General features: G+C 33.1%; 3 protein-coding genes and 1 long non-coding RNA gene across 4 annotated transcripts in view; 3 read left to right on the top strand and 1 right to left on the bottom strand.

The window, feature by feature from the left end:
- The window catches only part of LOC114276196 (F-box protein CPR1-like), a 113864-nt gene extending 101802 nt beyond the window's left edge, over positions 1–12062 (top strand). The window contains exon 3 of the mRNA XM_082883572.1: positions 11802–12062. The gene's annotated coding sequence lies outside the window, so the exon portion shown is untranslated. The remainder of the gene's footprint in view (positions 1–11801) is intronic.
- On the top strand, positions 3902–5044 carry LOC145798097 (F-box protein CPR1-like). The gene has a single exon (XM_082885566.1). The coding sequence runs from the start codon at positions 3902–3904 to the stop codon at positions 5042–5044; it is 1143 nt and encodes a 380-aa protein (XP_082741692.1).
- On the bottom strand, positions 7109–10110 carry LOC145797148 (uncharacterized). Its single transcript, XR_014338312.1, has 3 exons — positions 9011–10110; positions 8239–8314; positions 7109–7403 (listed from the first exon to the last, which is right to left on the bottom strand). It is a non-coding gene; the product is annotated as an uncharacterized LOC145797148 (long non-coding RNA).
- Positions 12063–13982: 1920 nt separating the features above from the next.
- Positions 13983–15486, top strand: LOC145798096 (putative F-box protein At1g47765). Its single transcript, XM_082885565.1, has 4 exons — positions 13983–14211; positions 14338–14444; positions 14986–15058; positions 15173–15486. Exons 1-4 carry the CDS (start codon positions 13983–13985, stop codon positions 15484–15486), a joined length of 723 nt encoding a protein of 240 aa, XP_082741691.1.
- Positions 15487–17898: the final 2412 nt, after the last annotated feature.

Raw genomic sequence — 17898 nt, 5'->3', positions numbered from 1 at the left:
TAGCTATGAACACAATTCGCGCCCTTGCACACGGAGTGAGTTCGGGCGGTCTACGCAAGGAAATTAATAGAATAAAAGATTAACGTTCCGTTTGTTTTGATGAATGTGCCTAATAATTTTATTAAAAAAAATCATAAGAATTATTTTCTTGTATTTAAGTTTTTTAGATAAGTGCACTTATTTGGGTCACATCACCTCTTTACTTTTCTGCATATATTTTTATAAAAAGTCAAAAAATATATTTATTTAAATCATCCTAAACAACCTCTAAGAGCATCTCCAATGATATTTTCTAAAATAGCATTGTTATTGTTATAACTTGACAATGAATAGTATTTTTTTGTCAAATTATAGAAATGGTACTCCAATGGTTATATGTTATTTTGGCAAATCTCAACTAACTTTCTCTCCAAGTTTGTAGGTGTTGTTTGCATATAGGTTTTTTAGTATTTTTTTTTTTTTTTTTGTGTGTGTGTGTTTATTTTTTGTCTTTTGTGACTTTTTTCAACTGCTTGTAAAAACAATTATATATTTACATTATACCGAACTAGACAAATATAAAAAAGGGGAATTGACCCATAAATCCTAAAAGGTGGAATTGTAATCTAATCAATCCTATATTTAATTTTGTACACCCAAAGGTCCCATTATTTGGGGGTGGACAGTTTTGCCCATGAACGTACTGTTTTTGGTTTGGTCATATTATGTTTGAATGATGTGGGTGTACGTAACGTTTGGAAAAAGCTTACTATAGTTCTTTTTGGGTTTAGTAGTGTATGTAGGGGAATCCACGTTATTTATGACCCACAGGTTGGTGGCCCACATCATTTTTTAAAGCCCACATTTGAACAAAACCCATCATTTTGCAAAAACCACACTTTGGTGGACCACATCAAGTAGATGAAACTGAAATTGATGGGCCACATCAACTTCGCGAACCACATTTGGATGGCCCACATCATAACAGAAGCCCAATCTCTGAAGCCCCACATTACGAACAGTCTTTGAAGATTGAGGTCTTGATTTTGAAGTGTGTTCTACTGCAATTGAGGACTACGTTGGGGAGAACACCAGCCGAACAAACTATACAAACATTCAACCATTATGCTTTCCGCAAACACCAATCGAACACATCGATTAGTTGTGGGATGTAACAAATCAGAAAATGCAAAAACATTCAACCATTATGCTTCCCGCAAACACCAATCGAACGCATCGATTATTTGTGGGATGTAAACATCGTAAAATGATACATGTGTTTACACACTGCCAACATTGCGAACATCGTGACAACGTTTACATCCCCAAAATAACAAATACCCAACAAATTACCGTGGCCGCAATCGAAGAACCCAACCCCACGGCCAACAACGTCGAAGCAAACGACTAAGTACGCCACCACACAAACTCACACTTTAACCTCTCCGTCGACGTTACAGACCCAGTGTAGGAGACATTTCTGTGGGATTTGACATTCTGAAAGTTGCGGCGTAAGTATGGGAAGGGAGTTCGCATTGGTTGTGAATCGCATGGTTAGCGGGATTGCATCCCAAATTTGTCGATGTAGATATGGAATTAAACCACCCAAGCGTGAAATTTGTACAACATCAAAATACCCCCAAATCCCATTGAATCCGTAGTGACAAACATAACGTCGTAGTTCAATAGCGAGGGTTGCTATTGTTGGTGAAATTAAAACGTGTGTTGGGTTGTACATTCAACATTTGCCAATCCAAATCCGATGATGACGCCTCGCCATCGACCATGGGGGTTAGTAATGGTTGGGTTCGTTTGGGTGTAGGTTTGGGTTTGTGACATATGTGGAAAAACACTACGACAGTAATGTGAGATTTGTGAATATGTGGGTGTGTGCATATGTGCGTATGTGTTGTTGGGGTGGGTTGTTTTGGTTTCGAATGTGGGTGTTGGTAGTGGTGGGGTGCATTTGACTATAGGTTTGGTTTTGTGACATATGTGGAAAAACACTATGACAGTAACGGGAGATGTAATTTTAATGTGAAATTTTAATATGGAAAAACACTAGGACAGTAATGGTAATGTGAAATATGCACAGTAAAACAAACGTAATCAATGGAATTCAAAAATTCTTTTAAAAACGTTACGCGAAGAAAGGGTTAAAAGGTCACCAAATCCATTCCAAAATTAGCAAATGGGATCTTGCTGATCACATTACCAAAAAGAAAGGACTTCCCAGAGTATTAAAAAACAAGGAGGACTCCTTAGACTAAAACTCTCCCAAATGGGATTTTTCAATAATTTCCCCTATAAAAAATAAAAATAAAAATAAAAATGAATTTTTTTAAAAAAAAATTTAAATATAATTCACCTTACCAAAAAACATACTACTAAAAAAATTTATTAACTACATTAAAAAAATAAACAATCATCTTCAAATCTAGGCAGTGAGCTTGAGTTTGACCCACAAGAATGAGAGGAGGTTATTGTAGTATTGAGGATATTTTCAAGGGGTCAATGATGGAGATTTCAATGGATCGGTGTGATGGAGGTTCTGCTGGACTAGTGGTGGAAACTGTTATGATGGGTCGATAGCGGTATAGAAGATGATGCCGAAGCATCTTCAAATCTAGGTATTTTTTTAATATAAATTTGCTTCATATATTTTTTTTTTTTTTTTGCTTGAGATTGTTTCAAATTTGGAAATGTTAATTGTGCTTGACATTGAGAATTTTTTTTATTGAAATTCCTAAAATTTGCTAAAATAAATATAAATTTTTATATTGATTTTTTTTTTTAGCCTGATTCTGCCTGATTATGAAATTTATTTTCAAATTCTATTATGTTGTTGCTTTATTTTTTTGCTGAGAAGGATAAGGGAGGGAGGGACGAAAGGAGGAAACGGTTAGTTTTGGTAAGTTGGCACATTTGGTAGCTGCTAAAGCTTGTGTCAAATTTGACACAAGATTTGACATTTGTCAAATATAGCAGCTGCCAAAACTTACCATTGGAGAATCACTTTTGCCCCACATCTGCTATATTATAATGACCTTAAAACTAATACTTTAATAGTTATATTAATGGTAATAGTGGTTGGGGGTAGTGGGGTTGCGAAGGTGGAGGTGGTGGAGCGACACAAGTAGAGATAAGGGGTAATTCATTAATTTTCTAAATAAATACATAAAAATATGTTTTATTTTTTTAAATATAATTTATTTTTGGTATTATTTACAAAAATAATAGTCACGAATTTTGTATGAGAATCAATTTTTCCCATTATAGCCAAGTACTTCTAGAATATCATGTGACATTGCTTATGTGATGGTCCAAATCAATAGCGTAGTGAAAATTTTTATGAGCGAAACATAAAACTCATCTTTATTAAATAAATGAGAGACAAAGAATGACTTAATTAGTGTAGATTGCAACTTTTCACTTGTCAAGAGTACCAGCTCGATGTAAGCAATGACATATAATAATTTTACACTTCATTTGATTCATTACAATGCATTTTTTTTATCATTATTTTAGTAAATAAAAAATAAAAATAAATATTTTGATAGAATAAATTTTTATTCCACTTTAGTCCAATAAATGAATAGCAATGCTACACAAATAGAGAGTGGAACACAGAAGCCAAACACAAAAAATTGTTCACTAGTCGTCCACCCGAACAACTGCTAGAACGACCGGAAAACACCATGATAGCTGCGGTCGACAAGCTTGACAACCACGGTCGACATGTTCTATCCAGTCATCCGGACAGACGACCAATGAATAATTTTCATAGTTAGTTTCTGTATTCTATTATCCTATGTACTCTTAAACTTTTTGATAAACTAAACACCACCCAAAACTATCTAATAATTTTCAAAATGATAATACTTTGAAAAACTACAATAAAAACAATTCTATTTTTGAAGAAATGTCGGACTATCTACCTGAAGAAGTGTGGATTCGTAATATCCTCCCAACACTATCCATCAAAACCCTCCTTCGATGCACAAGCGTCTGCAAATCATGGTACTCTCTCATCACCAGCCCTAGTTTCATTTCCACACACCTCAATCGAAACAAACAACAAGACCCACCATTACTACTGCTTAGACATTGCTCTGACCGTCCTAGGAAAGAGCATTTCTCAATACGCCATAACAATCCCACACTCGATGACTATGCTGAGCTTGATTTTCCATTTCATAGCGTAAATTGGTATTTCAGGATTGTGGGTAGTTGCAATGGTGTGGTTTGCTTGTCTGATGATCACATGTGCTATGCACACACCATCATTTTATGGAACCCATCAATTAGAAAATCTTTTAACCTCCCAAGACCCAATGTTGTTTTTCAAACCCATGGCCCTTTTGTGCATTCAATTGGGTTTGGGTTCGATTCAATCAATCATGATTGTAAAGTGGTTAGGGTTACCTATGTCGAAGATGATGATGGTTTTGACATTGTTCCACCCGAGGTTGAGCTTTACTCGCTCAGCAGGGGATGTTGGCAAAGCATTAGTTATTGTGGTCTTCAAAGCATTATTCCCGAGCGCTCACCACAGGTTTATATCAATGGGGCTGTACATTGGATTGCATATGATCGGAAAACAAATGGAAGTATTCGCCGCAGTTTGATTGTGTCTTTCAATATGTGTGATGAGCTGTTCCGAGAGATTTTTCTACCAGATAGCTTGGCTGCCCAGTGCGGGATAGACATAGAGATCAATGTATTTGGGGAATCACTTTGTGTGATGCGTGATGTTTTTTTATCTGGTTCTAACCAAACATATGACATGTGGGTGATGGAAAAGTATAGTGTGGTTGAGTCGTGGATGAAACTATTTGCTATCGTCAATTATCAGCAAAGTTTGGGGCCGGTTATTGGGTTTAGGAAGAACAGTGAAGTCTTGTTGGAAAGAAGTGAAAATTTGGTTTCTTATGACCTTAAAACAAAAGAAACAAAGAATCTTGGTATCCATGGTGTTGGCTGCTTCTTTTATGTGGCTACCTATGTTGAGAGCCTGGTATTAGTCGGGGTTGAAAGGACTCTCAGGGAGGCATGGATCTGTTAATGAAACCGAACAAAAAAGAACAGCAAAAAAGAGTAGGAAGAACAGGCAACATACATTTTTAATGGGAACAAAAGGCAAGTTAAGATTCTTACTTGTTTTTTATTAGTTTACTGCTATTGCTTTTCTCTATGTTTCGTACCTGAAATAGACATACGTCTACTTTGAACGCCAAAACTTTATGTTGAATCAAGGCAACATCTTTTTCATGCTAATCCATTGCCATGACTTAGTGGCTATGCATAAATTATGTTTTAGGAGAAAATGATCAGTTTGCGGAAATTTACGTCGGTAGCTCCATTGGGAGTAATAGTTTCTTTTAACTTTGGTATTATTTCTTTTCTTATGTGTATTCTCTTGTGTCTTAGGGTTTTGGGTAGGACGAAAGCTCAAGGTCAAGGTCAAGACAAGGAAGCAGGGAAAGGTGGGAGTGGGAAAATGATAGAAGTGGAGGCATTGTGGTAAAGCCATTCCTTTATTAGTTACCTGTTTGCATATAGTATTGAACTGGATATGTGTAGTGAAGTCTTCTTTCAAGAAATATGTATTCGACTCTGATATTTTTATACTTTTGGTTCATTTGTCATCCTGTAGATTCTATGTTTAAAGTATTGCTTTACCATTTATATCTGTGATGATGTTATTGTCACTGCAATCTATTTCTTGGATGGCTGAATTTATATTTACTAGATCAGCCCTGTTTGGTGGGGGTGGTGGTTTTCATGATAAGCGTTGAGAATTAGATAATTGTGATCCGCAGTTAATTAACCTGTGGCTAGTTTTATGAAGATGCATACGGGGCTTTGGTTACTCAAAATTGTTGCGTTCTCAGTGTGGAGATTTTTTGGAGGGAGCCCATATACGTCCTCGTGGCGTTTGCTTGCTAATGAACTTGAAAAACAAAAATGTAATTTAGTGCTTGTATTCTACATTCTAGGATCATGAAACAATTGTGAACCAAAACACCTTTTCATTGTAATCAGACCTGTTTTTGTAAAATTATCCTTTCCATCCAAGGTAACTTTCGCTCCGCTGGAGAGATTGGTTTATAGCTGAGATTCAATGCTGACTTGCTCACTATTTAATGGAAAGATCTTCTAACATCTTGAAATGGTAATTTTTGGATTGGTTTTGTTTGTAATAATTTGGATTGGATAGTCGTGAAATGTTTCTCAACCCAGTTCTTGCAATTTAATTTATGGGATTCTCTGGAAAGTTTTAATTTTTAAAGGGAACTATCTGGTTTCCCAAATTATGTTTATTTACTGAAGCTCTAGCTTGGAACTTGAGCATCAATAGTCCTCCTGCAACTCATATAGAGCTTTTAAACCTTAAAAAAAAATCGCTTTCAAATCATTCATTTGATAGGAACTTCCAAAAGTGATGTCAGAGAAAATGTTTTGAAACTTTCGAATTTTGATAGTTCTCTTTGTTAAAATGATGGGAATTATGAATTATAGGTAAAGAGAAGTTCAATACATTCTAGGAAATTTAATTAAACCAGAATGCAACTCTTAATTTCGTAAATAAATAGTCTTTGTAGACAATGTAGAATTACTCAAAATCATATTATATTCGGTAATTATGGTTTCTTTGCATGATATAATTTTTTTGCACTTAATTGTTGAATCTGATTCAATACAACCTATTCATGATCTTCACAGGGACAGACAAAGAAACAGGTGAGGAAAGCTCTGCTGCGGGACTGTCCTCAGCTCCTGCATAACTTCCACAGAGTTAGCTTTTGTTTTTTGATGCCTCACCCTTTTTGTTTTCTCTGTAGAACAGAGACTTAGAAAGGCCTCCTTTTATTTCATTTCGTTTATAAAACCTCTTAAACTTTCATTAATCTATGCATTATCGTTTGAGTAGTGATCGGGTTTTCTCAGGAATTGTGATGGAGTCATAATTAATAGTATGACTGAATCATTGTAACGACCCAATCTTGGCAAGGCAAAACCCTGCCAAGAGGGTGCACCTCAAACGCTATAGCACCTTTACAGCACAATTCTTGTATAATTCTTACATCACATCACCACATCACCAAAAGTGCATAAGACCTTTCAATTGCCTAACATATATGAGATGATCTATTCAAAGACAAAAAAAGTATTATCATGCTACAAGATAGTTCCCAAGCATTTCCTCCCCAAAAAAATATAATACATACTAATCACGAATCCATCAATACATCCAACTTCATAAGCAATATTTACAATCAACCTCCTTCATAAAAAAAAAGGGTAAGCTTACATCCTAGAATGACCCTAAACAAAACCTCAACCACAAGATGCCCACCTGTGATCCTTCAAAAAAATTCTAGTCTTCCAAGTTGAGGCGAGCCACACAAAAGTCTATGAATCTGAAAAAAATTATTTAAAAGAATGAGCTAAAGCCCAATGAGTATACCAATACCATGGAGTTATAAAACTTGCTCCTACCAATAGGGTTCAAAATAAAGATACTAAACATAAGAGCTTAATTGGACTTAAATTTATACAAAATAAAAATAAAAATGATGAAATACAATTTTCATAAAACGTTATCAAGATTTTTCCAAGGAATCTCATAAGGTAGAAAAAAAAAATACATTTGGATAATGAAAGTAAACAAAAAATATAACTTTTCAATACATTAAGATTTCCTGTCCATCATACAATCCACTACATAGCCTTAGGGTCGCGTTACCTCGCGACTTAGGTGGTGACGGTACCGTTACCCAAAACATAACCATAGGAACATAGCTCATGTCATCATAGCACTTCAATTCTTGTTTCAATGTTTCGGTCCCCAGGACCCCTTATACATACAACGACCCTTATGGTCCTTAGAACATTTCGGTCCCCAGGACCCCAAAGCATTTTGGCCCTTGTGGCCCCAAAGGCTATATTCGGTTATATGATCAATAAAATAAATACCCTCACATAACATTTCACTGTCATTCAATCATCATCATCATAAAATTTGAAAGACTCAACTTAAATAAATTCTCATAAAAAAAAAATTAATGCTTCATTATACAAATGAAATCATATCTTTATTAAAACTCAACCCTTGGCCTCAATAAATTTATAGATTTTCTTTTTATACATATATCATGATGAAATGTATCATTCACTTCCTTTAATTCAAAAAATTATTTTCAAACTTTGTAATAAAAATAGAGGTAAGGTAATTTCCATGGTAAGTATACTCACCTCCAAATTAGCAAAAGCATAGATTGAAACTCTACGAATTAATTCCCAAGAGGTGTAGAGGCGCCTCCCTCCAGTCCTAACAATTGGTAAATAGGATCTAAAATTAAGGAAAAACTTTCAATGAAAATTACAACATCTACAAAATTTATCCTAAATAAGACATGCTATGGAATGACAAGCTAAAGAACTCCTCCAACTTCAAGTCACCCAAACAAACTTCTTATCCAATCTCCACAACACCCATCCTTTGTACATTTTTTTTTGAGCTAATAAACTTTTTAAATATCCAATCAATTTATATGCACAATACCACCATCAATTAACTACAAAAGTCAAAAATCAACATTTTCATAAACTCAACAACTTAAGTAAAACCACTTCAATCATTTATAAAATTCCTCCATAGAACATAGAGATACCCAATCTACCATTTATCAAGTCAATTTCAACATATAAATTTCCTAATTTTTACATCACATTCAAACCCTAGATTAACCCAAATCTTAATCTCCAAAACAACCATCAAATTGATCATTTTTCTACATGTAAAACACTCATAGAAACTGATTGAGAGTATAAAACTCAACAATCAAACCCAAATCATAATAGATCTAAAATAGAAAAATTTCATCATCTTTAACTCAAAATATGTAAAACCCAATTTAAATAATTAATCTTCAAATCTTCATTTTTAATCCTCTAAAAATCCATCTTGAATCAATTTATGTCTAGATTATTTTAACTATACTAAAAAAAAGATGAAATTTCTTACCTTATGATGATTTTTCCACAATTTTTTTTTTTGCTTGACTCTTTGTATCCCACAAAACCCTCTTCTCCTTTGTTCTTCCTTCAATTCTCAAGCCTTGAGTTCCTTCTCTCTCTCTCTCTCTCTCTCTCTCTCTCTCTCTCTGGGCCTTTCTCTCTTTACGGCTCAAGCTCTCTTCCTGAATGTCAAAGAATGAATTCAATGGGCTCTATCTAATACAACGTATGAACAATGAATAAACACACACACAGGCTTCTTTTCACATCCAGATTTTCTCAACACACACACACCCACAAACACACCCAATTCTAGATTATTCTACAATTTACTGTATGATCAAAATTAATTTAACTAAGCAACACTTAGTCTTAATAAATCTTGATTAACACATAATTAAATCAATCATGACTAATCCCAAATCCCACTTAATTTAATTAGTCTAATTTGACTTCCTTTAGAGCCCAATTAATAATATTTAAATTTATTAATCTGAATCATATTTTTTTTTTTTTTTAATCAAACTCCCAAAAGGGTCCAAATATTAAATTAAACTTATTGTCATCATCAATTTTGATTTCTCAAACCATTTAGGCCTTCAATTTCTAATCAGATTCCAAATTTCCGTCAATAAATTACATATTCAAATTGGACACCCCATAAATAAATTTAATTCATAATAATCACAATTCTCAATCCTCATAATTTAATTAACCTAATTAACTCCAATTCAGACCTAAGTAATCGAATCTCAATTCTACTAAACTGAATCGAATATTTAATTAAACTCCCAAATGGGTCCGTAATTAAAAATTAAATTGATTCAACTTCTTAATTTCACGTCCTTAAGTCATTTGGACCCTTAATTTCTAATTGCAAAATAAATCTTTAAAAGAATCATATACGAATCAGATTCCACAATTATCATAAATCCCAAACTAAATTAGGATAACGACTAATTAAAATCCCAAATCTCCTTAATTAACCAAATATAAAATATTATACGTGGCGGGGTTGTCACAATCTCTCCCCCTTAGAAAGTTTGGTCCTCCAAACTTGAGTCACTTGTACTTAAAAACGAGTCAAATAGCTTTGCTTCATTTCATTCCTCCTTTCGAAGTAACTTTCTTACCATTCGATTTTCTCATCACAGGAGTTCGACTCATTCGATTTACATTCTAGGATTATGAAACAATTTTGAACCAATTCCTATCTGCTACTTAATTTTTAAAAATTATTTCAAGCACCTTTTCAGTGCAATCAGACCTGTTTTTTTTTTTTTTTTTTTTTTTTTTTTTTTTTTTTTAAATTAACCCTTCTTTCCGATGAAACTTTTTCCCAACAGGAGAGATTGGCGTATAACTGAGATGCAATGCTGGCATTTATCCCCCAACACCCCCAACACCCCCCCCCACCCCAAAAAAAAAAAAAAAACTGAGATATAATGCTGACTTGCTCACTATTTAATAAAAAAAACCTTCTAACATCTTGAATGATAATTTTAGATTGGTCCTCAGAAATTTTTATTTGTGATAATTTGGATTGGATAGTCGTGAAATGTTTCTCAACCCAGTTCTTGCAATTTAATTTATGGGATTCCTGTGGAAAGATTTACAGTGTGTTTCCCCCCCCCCCCCCCAAAAAAAAAAAAAACTGAGATATAATGCTGACTTGCTCACTATTTAATAAAAAAACCTTCTAACATCTTGAATGATAATTTTAGATTGGTCCTCAGAAATTTTTATTTGTGATAATTTGGATTGGATAGTCGTGAAATGTTTCTCAACCCAGTTCTTGCAATTTAATTTATGGGATTCCTGTGGAAAGATTTACAGTGTGTTTGGTACAGCTCTAGAACGTTAGTTCTAGGGCTTATTTTGCACATGACATTTGTCTACGATTTTCAAAAGTTAATTCCATATTCAATTTTGAAAACTCGGTCGAAAGAGGGAAATCTGGCCAGTTGACCGGAACAGTATATATATTGACACGTTAATTTTTATATATTCAAAAAAAAATATTTTCTGAATTTTTTAAAATTTTTTATGAGCTTTAATAGAATTTTGAGTTGTGTATTTGGTTATGAGTTGTAAATTTTTTTATTAAATATCATATGTCACATCAAAAATTCGCCACTGAATTCAAAACTCTTTTCAAAACTATTTTTAAAACTCTTTTACCAAACAAATTTTCCATACTCAAATCATAATTCCAAAACTCACAAACTCAAAATACAACTCCTACTCTCAAATCATATTTTGAAATCGCTACCAAACGCAGCCTTCTTTTTAAAGGAATTAGAAGGAAAGTTTCTAGTTTGTCAAATTATATTTATTTGCTGAAGCTCTAGCTTGGAACTTGAACATCAAAAGTCCTGCTGGAACTCATGTAGCTTTTAAACGTTAAAAGAGTTCGATTTTGAATCTTTTCGTTTGATGCTTGTAGATGACTACATCATATTTGCCAAAATATTGGAATCTGTGTGCGGGATAATTAAATCCATTATTATTACTATTGCAATTTTGTGGTCACTTAGAAAGTTAAAGGGAATTCAGGGTGAATCTTTCGTAACTTTTGATAGTTCTCATTGTTAAAATGATAGGAATTATACGTAAACAGAAGTTCAATATATTCTAGAAAATTTAATTAAACTGGAACGAATCTTTTAATTTGGAAAATAAATAGACTTTGTAGACAATGTACAATTACTCCAAATCATATTGAATTTGGTAATTATGGTTTCTTTGCGTGACAATTTTCTTTGCATTTTATTGTTGAATATACATGATCTTTGCAGGAAATAGGACCAAGAAACAGGTAAAGAAAGCTTTGCCGTGGGACTGTCAGCAGCTCCTGCATCCACAGAGTTAGTTTTTGTTTTTTGGTGCCTCACCTTTTTTCTATTCTCCGTAGAACAGAGACTTAGGCCACCTTGTATTTCATTTTGTGTGTAAAATCTCGTAAAACTTTCATTAATTTATGTATTATTGTTGGACTAGCGATCGGGTTTTCTCAGGACTTGTGATAGAGTCACAATAGTATAACTGAAGCATCCTTTATCCTCTGTGGATCCCCTTCCTTGAGTTATATTCTGCTGGTGAGTAGTTAGTTTGGTTTCAGTGGTAAAGCAAAGTAATTAACAAGAAATAAATGCATAAAGTAATTTTGTTATTTTTATAAAATGAAGGCTAAATAGTATTTAATCATTCAATTCCATAAGATTGGATTGTGAATCCCAACTATCCTAGAAATACTAATCTCGCTAAAGGTGGGAAAGAAAAAGAAAAAGAATGGAGGGAAACCTAGAAAAAAGCGACAACATTGGGTGGAGACAATGACATCGAAGAACTCGAAAAGCAGCTCAAACCGTCACCTTAGTTCTTACAAATAAGAAGTATTTAGAACTAGACAACCAAATTACTAATGATTTGAGCATGATGAAGAAAAAAGTTGTTGATAATTTTGGAGCCGACTAGATGGCGAAAACACAATACAATGGCGAAAACACAATACAAAATTAAGAAAGTAATGACAATGGAGATGCGATAATGAATCATGACCACGGATAGCAATAGATAAATTGAACCTTCCAAAATTGCCACCAGTGAAAGAGTTGGAAAGACTTGACATAAGAAAATTCTATTATACACCCTCCATATTATATGTATTTTTAATTATGTTATTTTTTTCTTTAATAATGATCAATTTTCTTCTTTAATTATGACATTATTTCAAAATTATGGTTACAATTTTTTTGTGATTGGTTATGATTTTTTTGTTTTTTTGTTTTTTTAGTTATGACTAAAAAAATATGAAATTATATTATTTTCTTCTATAGTTATAAGTACATATGGTATACACCTGGGTGTGTAATAGTCTTTCCCCTTGGTGTAATGTAATTATGTTAATATGCGGATCTTATTTATTTATTTCAATGTATATCAAATATCTAGATTAAATTTTTTTTTTTTGTTGCTTTAGGCTTATAAAAAAATTAAAAAAAAAATAACGTAATTATATCAAAATTATAAGACTAATTGATTTTTTTTTTTTTAGAAGAGGTAAGAATAATTTAGGAATTGTTTGGGAATAGATTTTTTTTAATTAAAATATGAGATGAAAAAAATATGTTTGGAATGATTTTTTTATTTTTTACTAAAAAGTAAAAAAAATAACAAAAAAAAATTGAGTGAGTGAAATGAAGGTAGCGTTTGGTAAAAAAAAAATTCTCATAATTTTTTTTATTCAAAACTCATAAAAAAAATTAAATAAATTCTGAAATTTTTTTATTTAAAATATAAAAAATAATAGGTGCCAATTGTTAAAATAAAATTAAAAAAAAAAAAAACACTGTTCCAGTCAACCGGCTAGACGTCCAAGAGGACAATCAGTTAACCCAAATTTTTCCGCCTTGGAACGAGTTTTCAAAAGTGGGTGTGGAATTAATTTTTGAAAACTCTAAACAAACAACACATTCAAAAGAAGGGGTAAAAATGTGTTTGGAGAGCTTCTCCAAACACAACCGAAATCTTTTAACTCAACATTCAAAAACCTCCCCAAAAAAATATCAAAAGAGTTACTAAAATCTCAACTCCCAAACGACCCCTACCCATTAACCCAAAAAAAAAAAAAAAAACGACTGTTACTCAGAAACAAAAGTTAATGCAATAACAGGGATACGAAAAGGAAAATCCTATGAAGCCCAAATAATTTATTAAATGTTTTATCAAATTTCTCATATGAGTATGGAACCCACACAAATCTATATGTGTGTGGGTTTCACACCCATGTAAGAGGTTTAGTAAAACATTTGGTAGATTGTTTGGGGTCGTAGCATTACTCATACAAAAATACATTTCCCTCTCTATCCATATCTTTGTTCTCTCTCCCATTCAAGAAGCTTTCCCTCTCTCTTCCTCCCTCTCTCTCTCTCTCTCTCTCAAGAAGCTCCAAGAAATCTCAATCTCCAACTCGAACCATGCCGGACAATCTACAAGAGGAACTATTGATTGAAATACTCATAAGACTACCAATATACACTGTCGTTCAATTCAGGTGTGTTTCCAAATCATGGTGTTCTCTAATCACTAGCCCTAATTTCATCAACACATACCTCAATCGAATCCTTTTTGTTTCCGAATCCAACAACACTCATTCTCTACTCATCAGACATTTAGCCGACACCGAAATCCATCATCAAGACCACTGTATACATTGGAGTAACAATGATGACCCACTCGATTCGCATCACTTTGAGCTTCAATTCCCTTTTCGGGGTTTCAATAAATCTTTTCGAATTGTTAGTTCTTGTAATGGTTTGGTCTGTCTTTCAGATGATTTGTATTGTATTATGAACAATGTGATTTTGTGGAACCCAATTATCAACAAGTCACTGACTCTTCCATTGCCAAGAATTTCAACTTATTGGCTTCGTGATCCTGTTAGTCATTGTTAAGAGTCATCACTAACTCTCTTCACTCTCTAGAATCTTCTATCTAGAATATTCTAGAAGTTTCCACATGAATCTAGAATACTCCGGAAAGACCTAGACGATTCTGGAAAGACTAAGAGAAATCTGGAAGATTCTAGAATATCCTAGAAGATTCCGGAACATTAAAGAAGTTTGGAGAAAATTAGAGAAATCTAGAAAGTTTCAGAAGGTTCTAGAATATTTTAGAGAAGAATAAAAAGCTTTAATATGTACTAGAGTAATCTAGATTGTTTTAGAGTGTAGGGTAAGTATGAGTGTATTCTAAAGAGTTCTTTAACTAGTATAAATATGAGATGAGTGCATGTACTAAGCAATTATACAATTGAGTGAAAAAAGAATGAGTCCAAAGTGAGTGGTCAAGCACTATCTAGTGTGAGGTCTCTCAAGGTCTTGTATGAGAAAGACACAAAGTGTGAGTGCTTAAATGTATGTGTGAATAGATAAGTGAAGTGTATTAGTGTGTAATTGTGTACAAGTTTATGTGTTTTAGAGTGTTATCAATAAAGGTTCTATTTCTGGGTCCACCAATGTGTCAAACTCAACAGTCATATTATTGGATTTGGGTTTGATCCCAAACTATAGACTATAAGGTGTTGAAATTGACCTATTTTGAAGAGGGTCCTGATCATTTTTGCTTGAAAAGCCCCCTTCGGTTGAGCTTTACTTGCTTCGTTTAGGTTCTTGGAGAGACATTCATGTTGTTGCGCCTATGCACCTCGTACATTATAATTCATCTCAAGCTTTCATTGATGGAACCATCAATTGGGTCGCGGTTGATAAGAATAGGTCTAATGCTTTGATTTTGTCATTTGATTTGAGAGATGCGGTATTTGGAGAGTTGAATCTGTCGGAACGTCTTGTTAAAATGAATCCTTTAACATTGTCTATTGCAGAATTTAGGAAGTCAATTGTTATGTTCCATGAGCCTCACATTTCTTTGAGTAAATGTTTTATATGGGTGATGAAGGAGTATGGTAAGGTAGAGTCTTGAACCAAACTATACACCATTGATACGGTGGGAATGGGAGAGGTACTTTTCTTGAGGAGAAATGGTGAAGTTGTTTTGTCTTCAAGGGGTGGATTGATTGTATATAATCCCAAGAATCAACCACTCAGGGATCTTGGGCTTCATGATGTTCATTTATTAGGTTGTATGCATGCCTACATTCCTAGCTTGGTTTTACTTGGGGAAGGAAATGAAATCTTGGTCGGCCAAGCAAAGTCTTGTGATATGCAAAAACTTTTGACTGAAGACGGTAAGGTTGAGGAGGAAAAACACTAGCTTTGAATAAAACAAGGAAGATTAGGAAGAGCAGACAAGATTCAAGTGTACATTTAATAAGTTTTTAGCTTCTTGTTTCTGATATAATGCTGAAATTTTGGTTTTTTTGAGAACTACAAAATACACTGGTCAAAGTTAGATATCAATAGCAATGTAAATACTAGTTTGTTCTTCTTCTTTATTTATTTATTTAGACAGTAAATGCTAGTTTGTTCAAGCTTCTTATTTGTTAGCTCCATTTTTATTTTATTTTTTTGATTCAGTTGTATATGTAGTTATCAACAAAGGTGGGGTTTTTAGTAGGGGGATTTGGTGATAGCTCCCTCACTATCTAATTTGTCTTTCAAAAGGACAAGAATTATATAAGTACTTTCAAAACCCCCTAATATTTTAAAACTTGTTTCTTTTACTATATTACCCTCATATCTATCAGCTCTCCTATTAAGCCATCTTCACTATATATTTCAGAGTAAAATTTTACTCTGTATACAAGTAAAATTTTACTCTGTATGAAAGTAAAATTTTACTCTGTATAAAAGTAAAATTTTACTCTGAATAAGAGTAAAATGTTACACTTTGAAACTAAAAGTAAATTTTACTCTGTATAAAAGTAAAATTTTACTCTGAAAAACTAGTAAAATGTTAGACTCTACACAAAAGTAAAATTTTACTCTGTATAAAAGTAAAATTTTACTCTGAAAAATGAGTAAAATGTTAGACTCTACACAAAAGTAAAATTTTACTCTGGTTCTGTCAAATGAAAAAAACAGAGCAATAGAACCAGAGTAAAATTTTACTCTGGTTCTGTCAAATGAAATTAGATAAAAAACAACAAAAATAAATAAAAAACAAACAAACAAACAAAAACAAAACAAATTAATCAACAAATCCACATATCTAATTGAAACGAAAAACTTCTAAAACTCGATCAACAATCACACATCTCAATGAAAAAGAATACATGTGTTCAACAACACTCATACACACAAATATATATATATATATATATATATATACATATATTCTACTGTTCCTCATCCACATCCTTCCCAACCTCCTGTTCAACTTATTTCAATCTCGAAGCTTCAGCCTTCGCATTCAACATCGCCAGCATCTCATCAACAACCTCATCATGTTTCTTTTCCGCTTCCAATTGAGCCATCTCCACCGCACTCCAAATCTCCATCTGCTCCGAAACCCTAGCTTTTGAATCTCCAACGACATCCTCATTCAATTTCAACATACTCAAAGCCACATCGTTGCTGATTATGAAGATGAAGAGAGGACCTTCTGCTGAAGCTTGGAAGACGCAACTATGGCAGCGTCTTGTCGATGACCTTCTGCTGAAGCTTGGAAGATGCAACTATGGTGATTATGATACAGTTGATGACGAAGCTGATTATATATGCAGAAGTTGAGGGTATAATAGTCCTATAAAATATTTAAATAATAAATTTTGTCCTTTATGCAAGACTTTATAATTATGAGGGGGTTTAGAAAGTATAATTTTTTTCTTAGTCCTTTTAACAATGAAAGGAAGGTAAAAGGGGTTTATAGCTAAATTTCCCTTTTTAGTACTTCATATGTAGCTAAACTTGGATTCTTTTGACCTTTGTAGATTGATTTGATTTGAAGATAAAGCTTGCATTATACTTGTCAAGAATGTAAAAGAAACCATATAATTTTGCCATCATTTAACTTCATAAAGTTCTTGGCAGTGCAAGCATGGATGTTGCAATCTTTGATTCCCTTAGTTTGAAGCAAGGATAGATCAGGGGGGCACAGGTGGGGGCGACCGCATTCCTAAAAAATTGAAAAATATCATGTATTATATTAGAAATTTTAAAATAATTAAAATATATAAAGATTTGCACCCCAAACATACTTTTGCACTCCCATAATAATAATCTTGAATCCGTCATTAGTTTGAAAAAGTCCTGTTATCTGGCAAAGCCCTCAATAAAACTAGAAAGTATATTGTGGCCAAGATAGCATGGCTTTTTTTCAAAAAAACATTTTTATTATTTTTCTTTGGGTTTCCTACTAATTATTTGCTTGTTTCTGCTTTGAAAACAGAGTTCTTTTCACTGTTTACTTGTTATTGATGAATATTTCTAGTTA

The sequence above is a fragment of the Camellia sinensis genome, chromosome 8 (assembly GCF_055761805.1).
Source record: "Camellia sinensis isolate YWXY chromosome 8, ASM5576180v1, whole genome shotgun sequence".
NCBI lineage: Eukaryota > Viridiplantae > Streptophyta > Magnoliopsida > Ericales > Theaceae > Camellia > Camellia sinensis.
The sequence above is the reverse complement of the archived record's forward strand: the minus strand, read 5'-3'. Positions and strand labels throughout refer to the sequence as shown.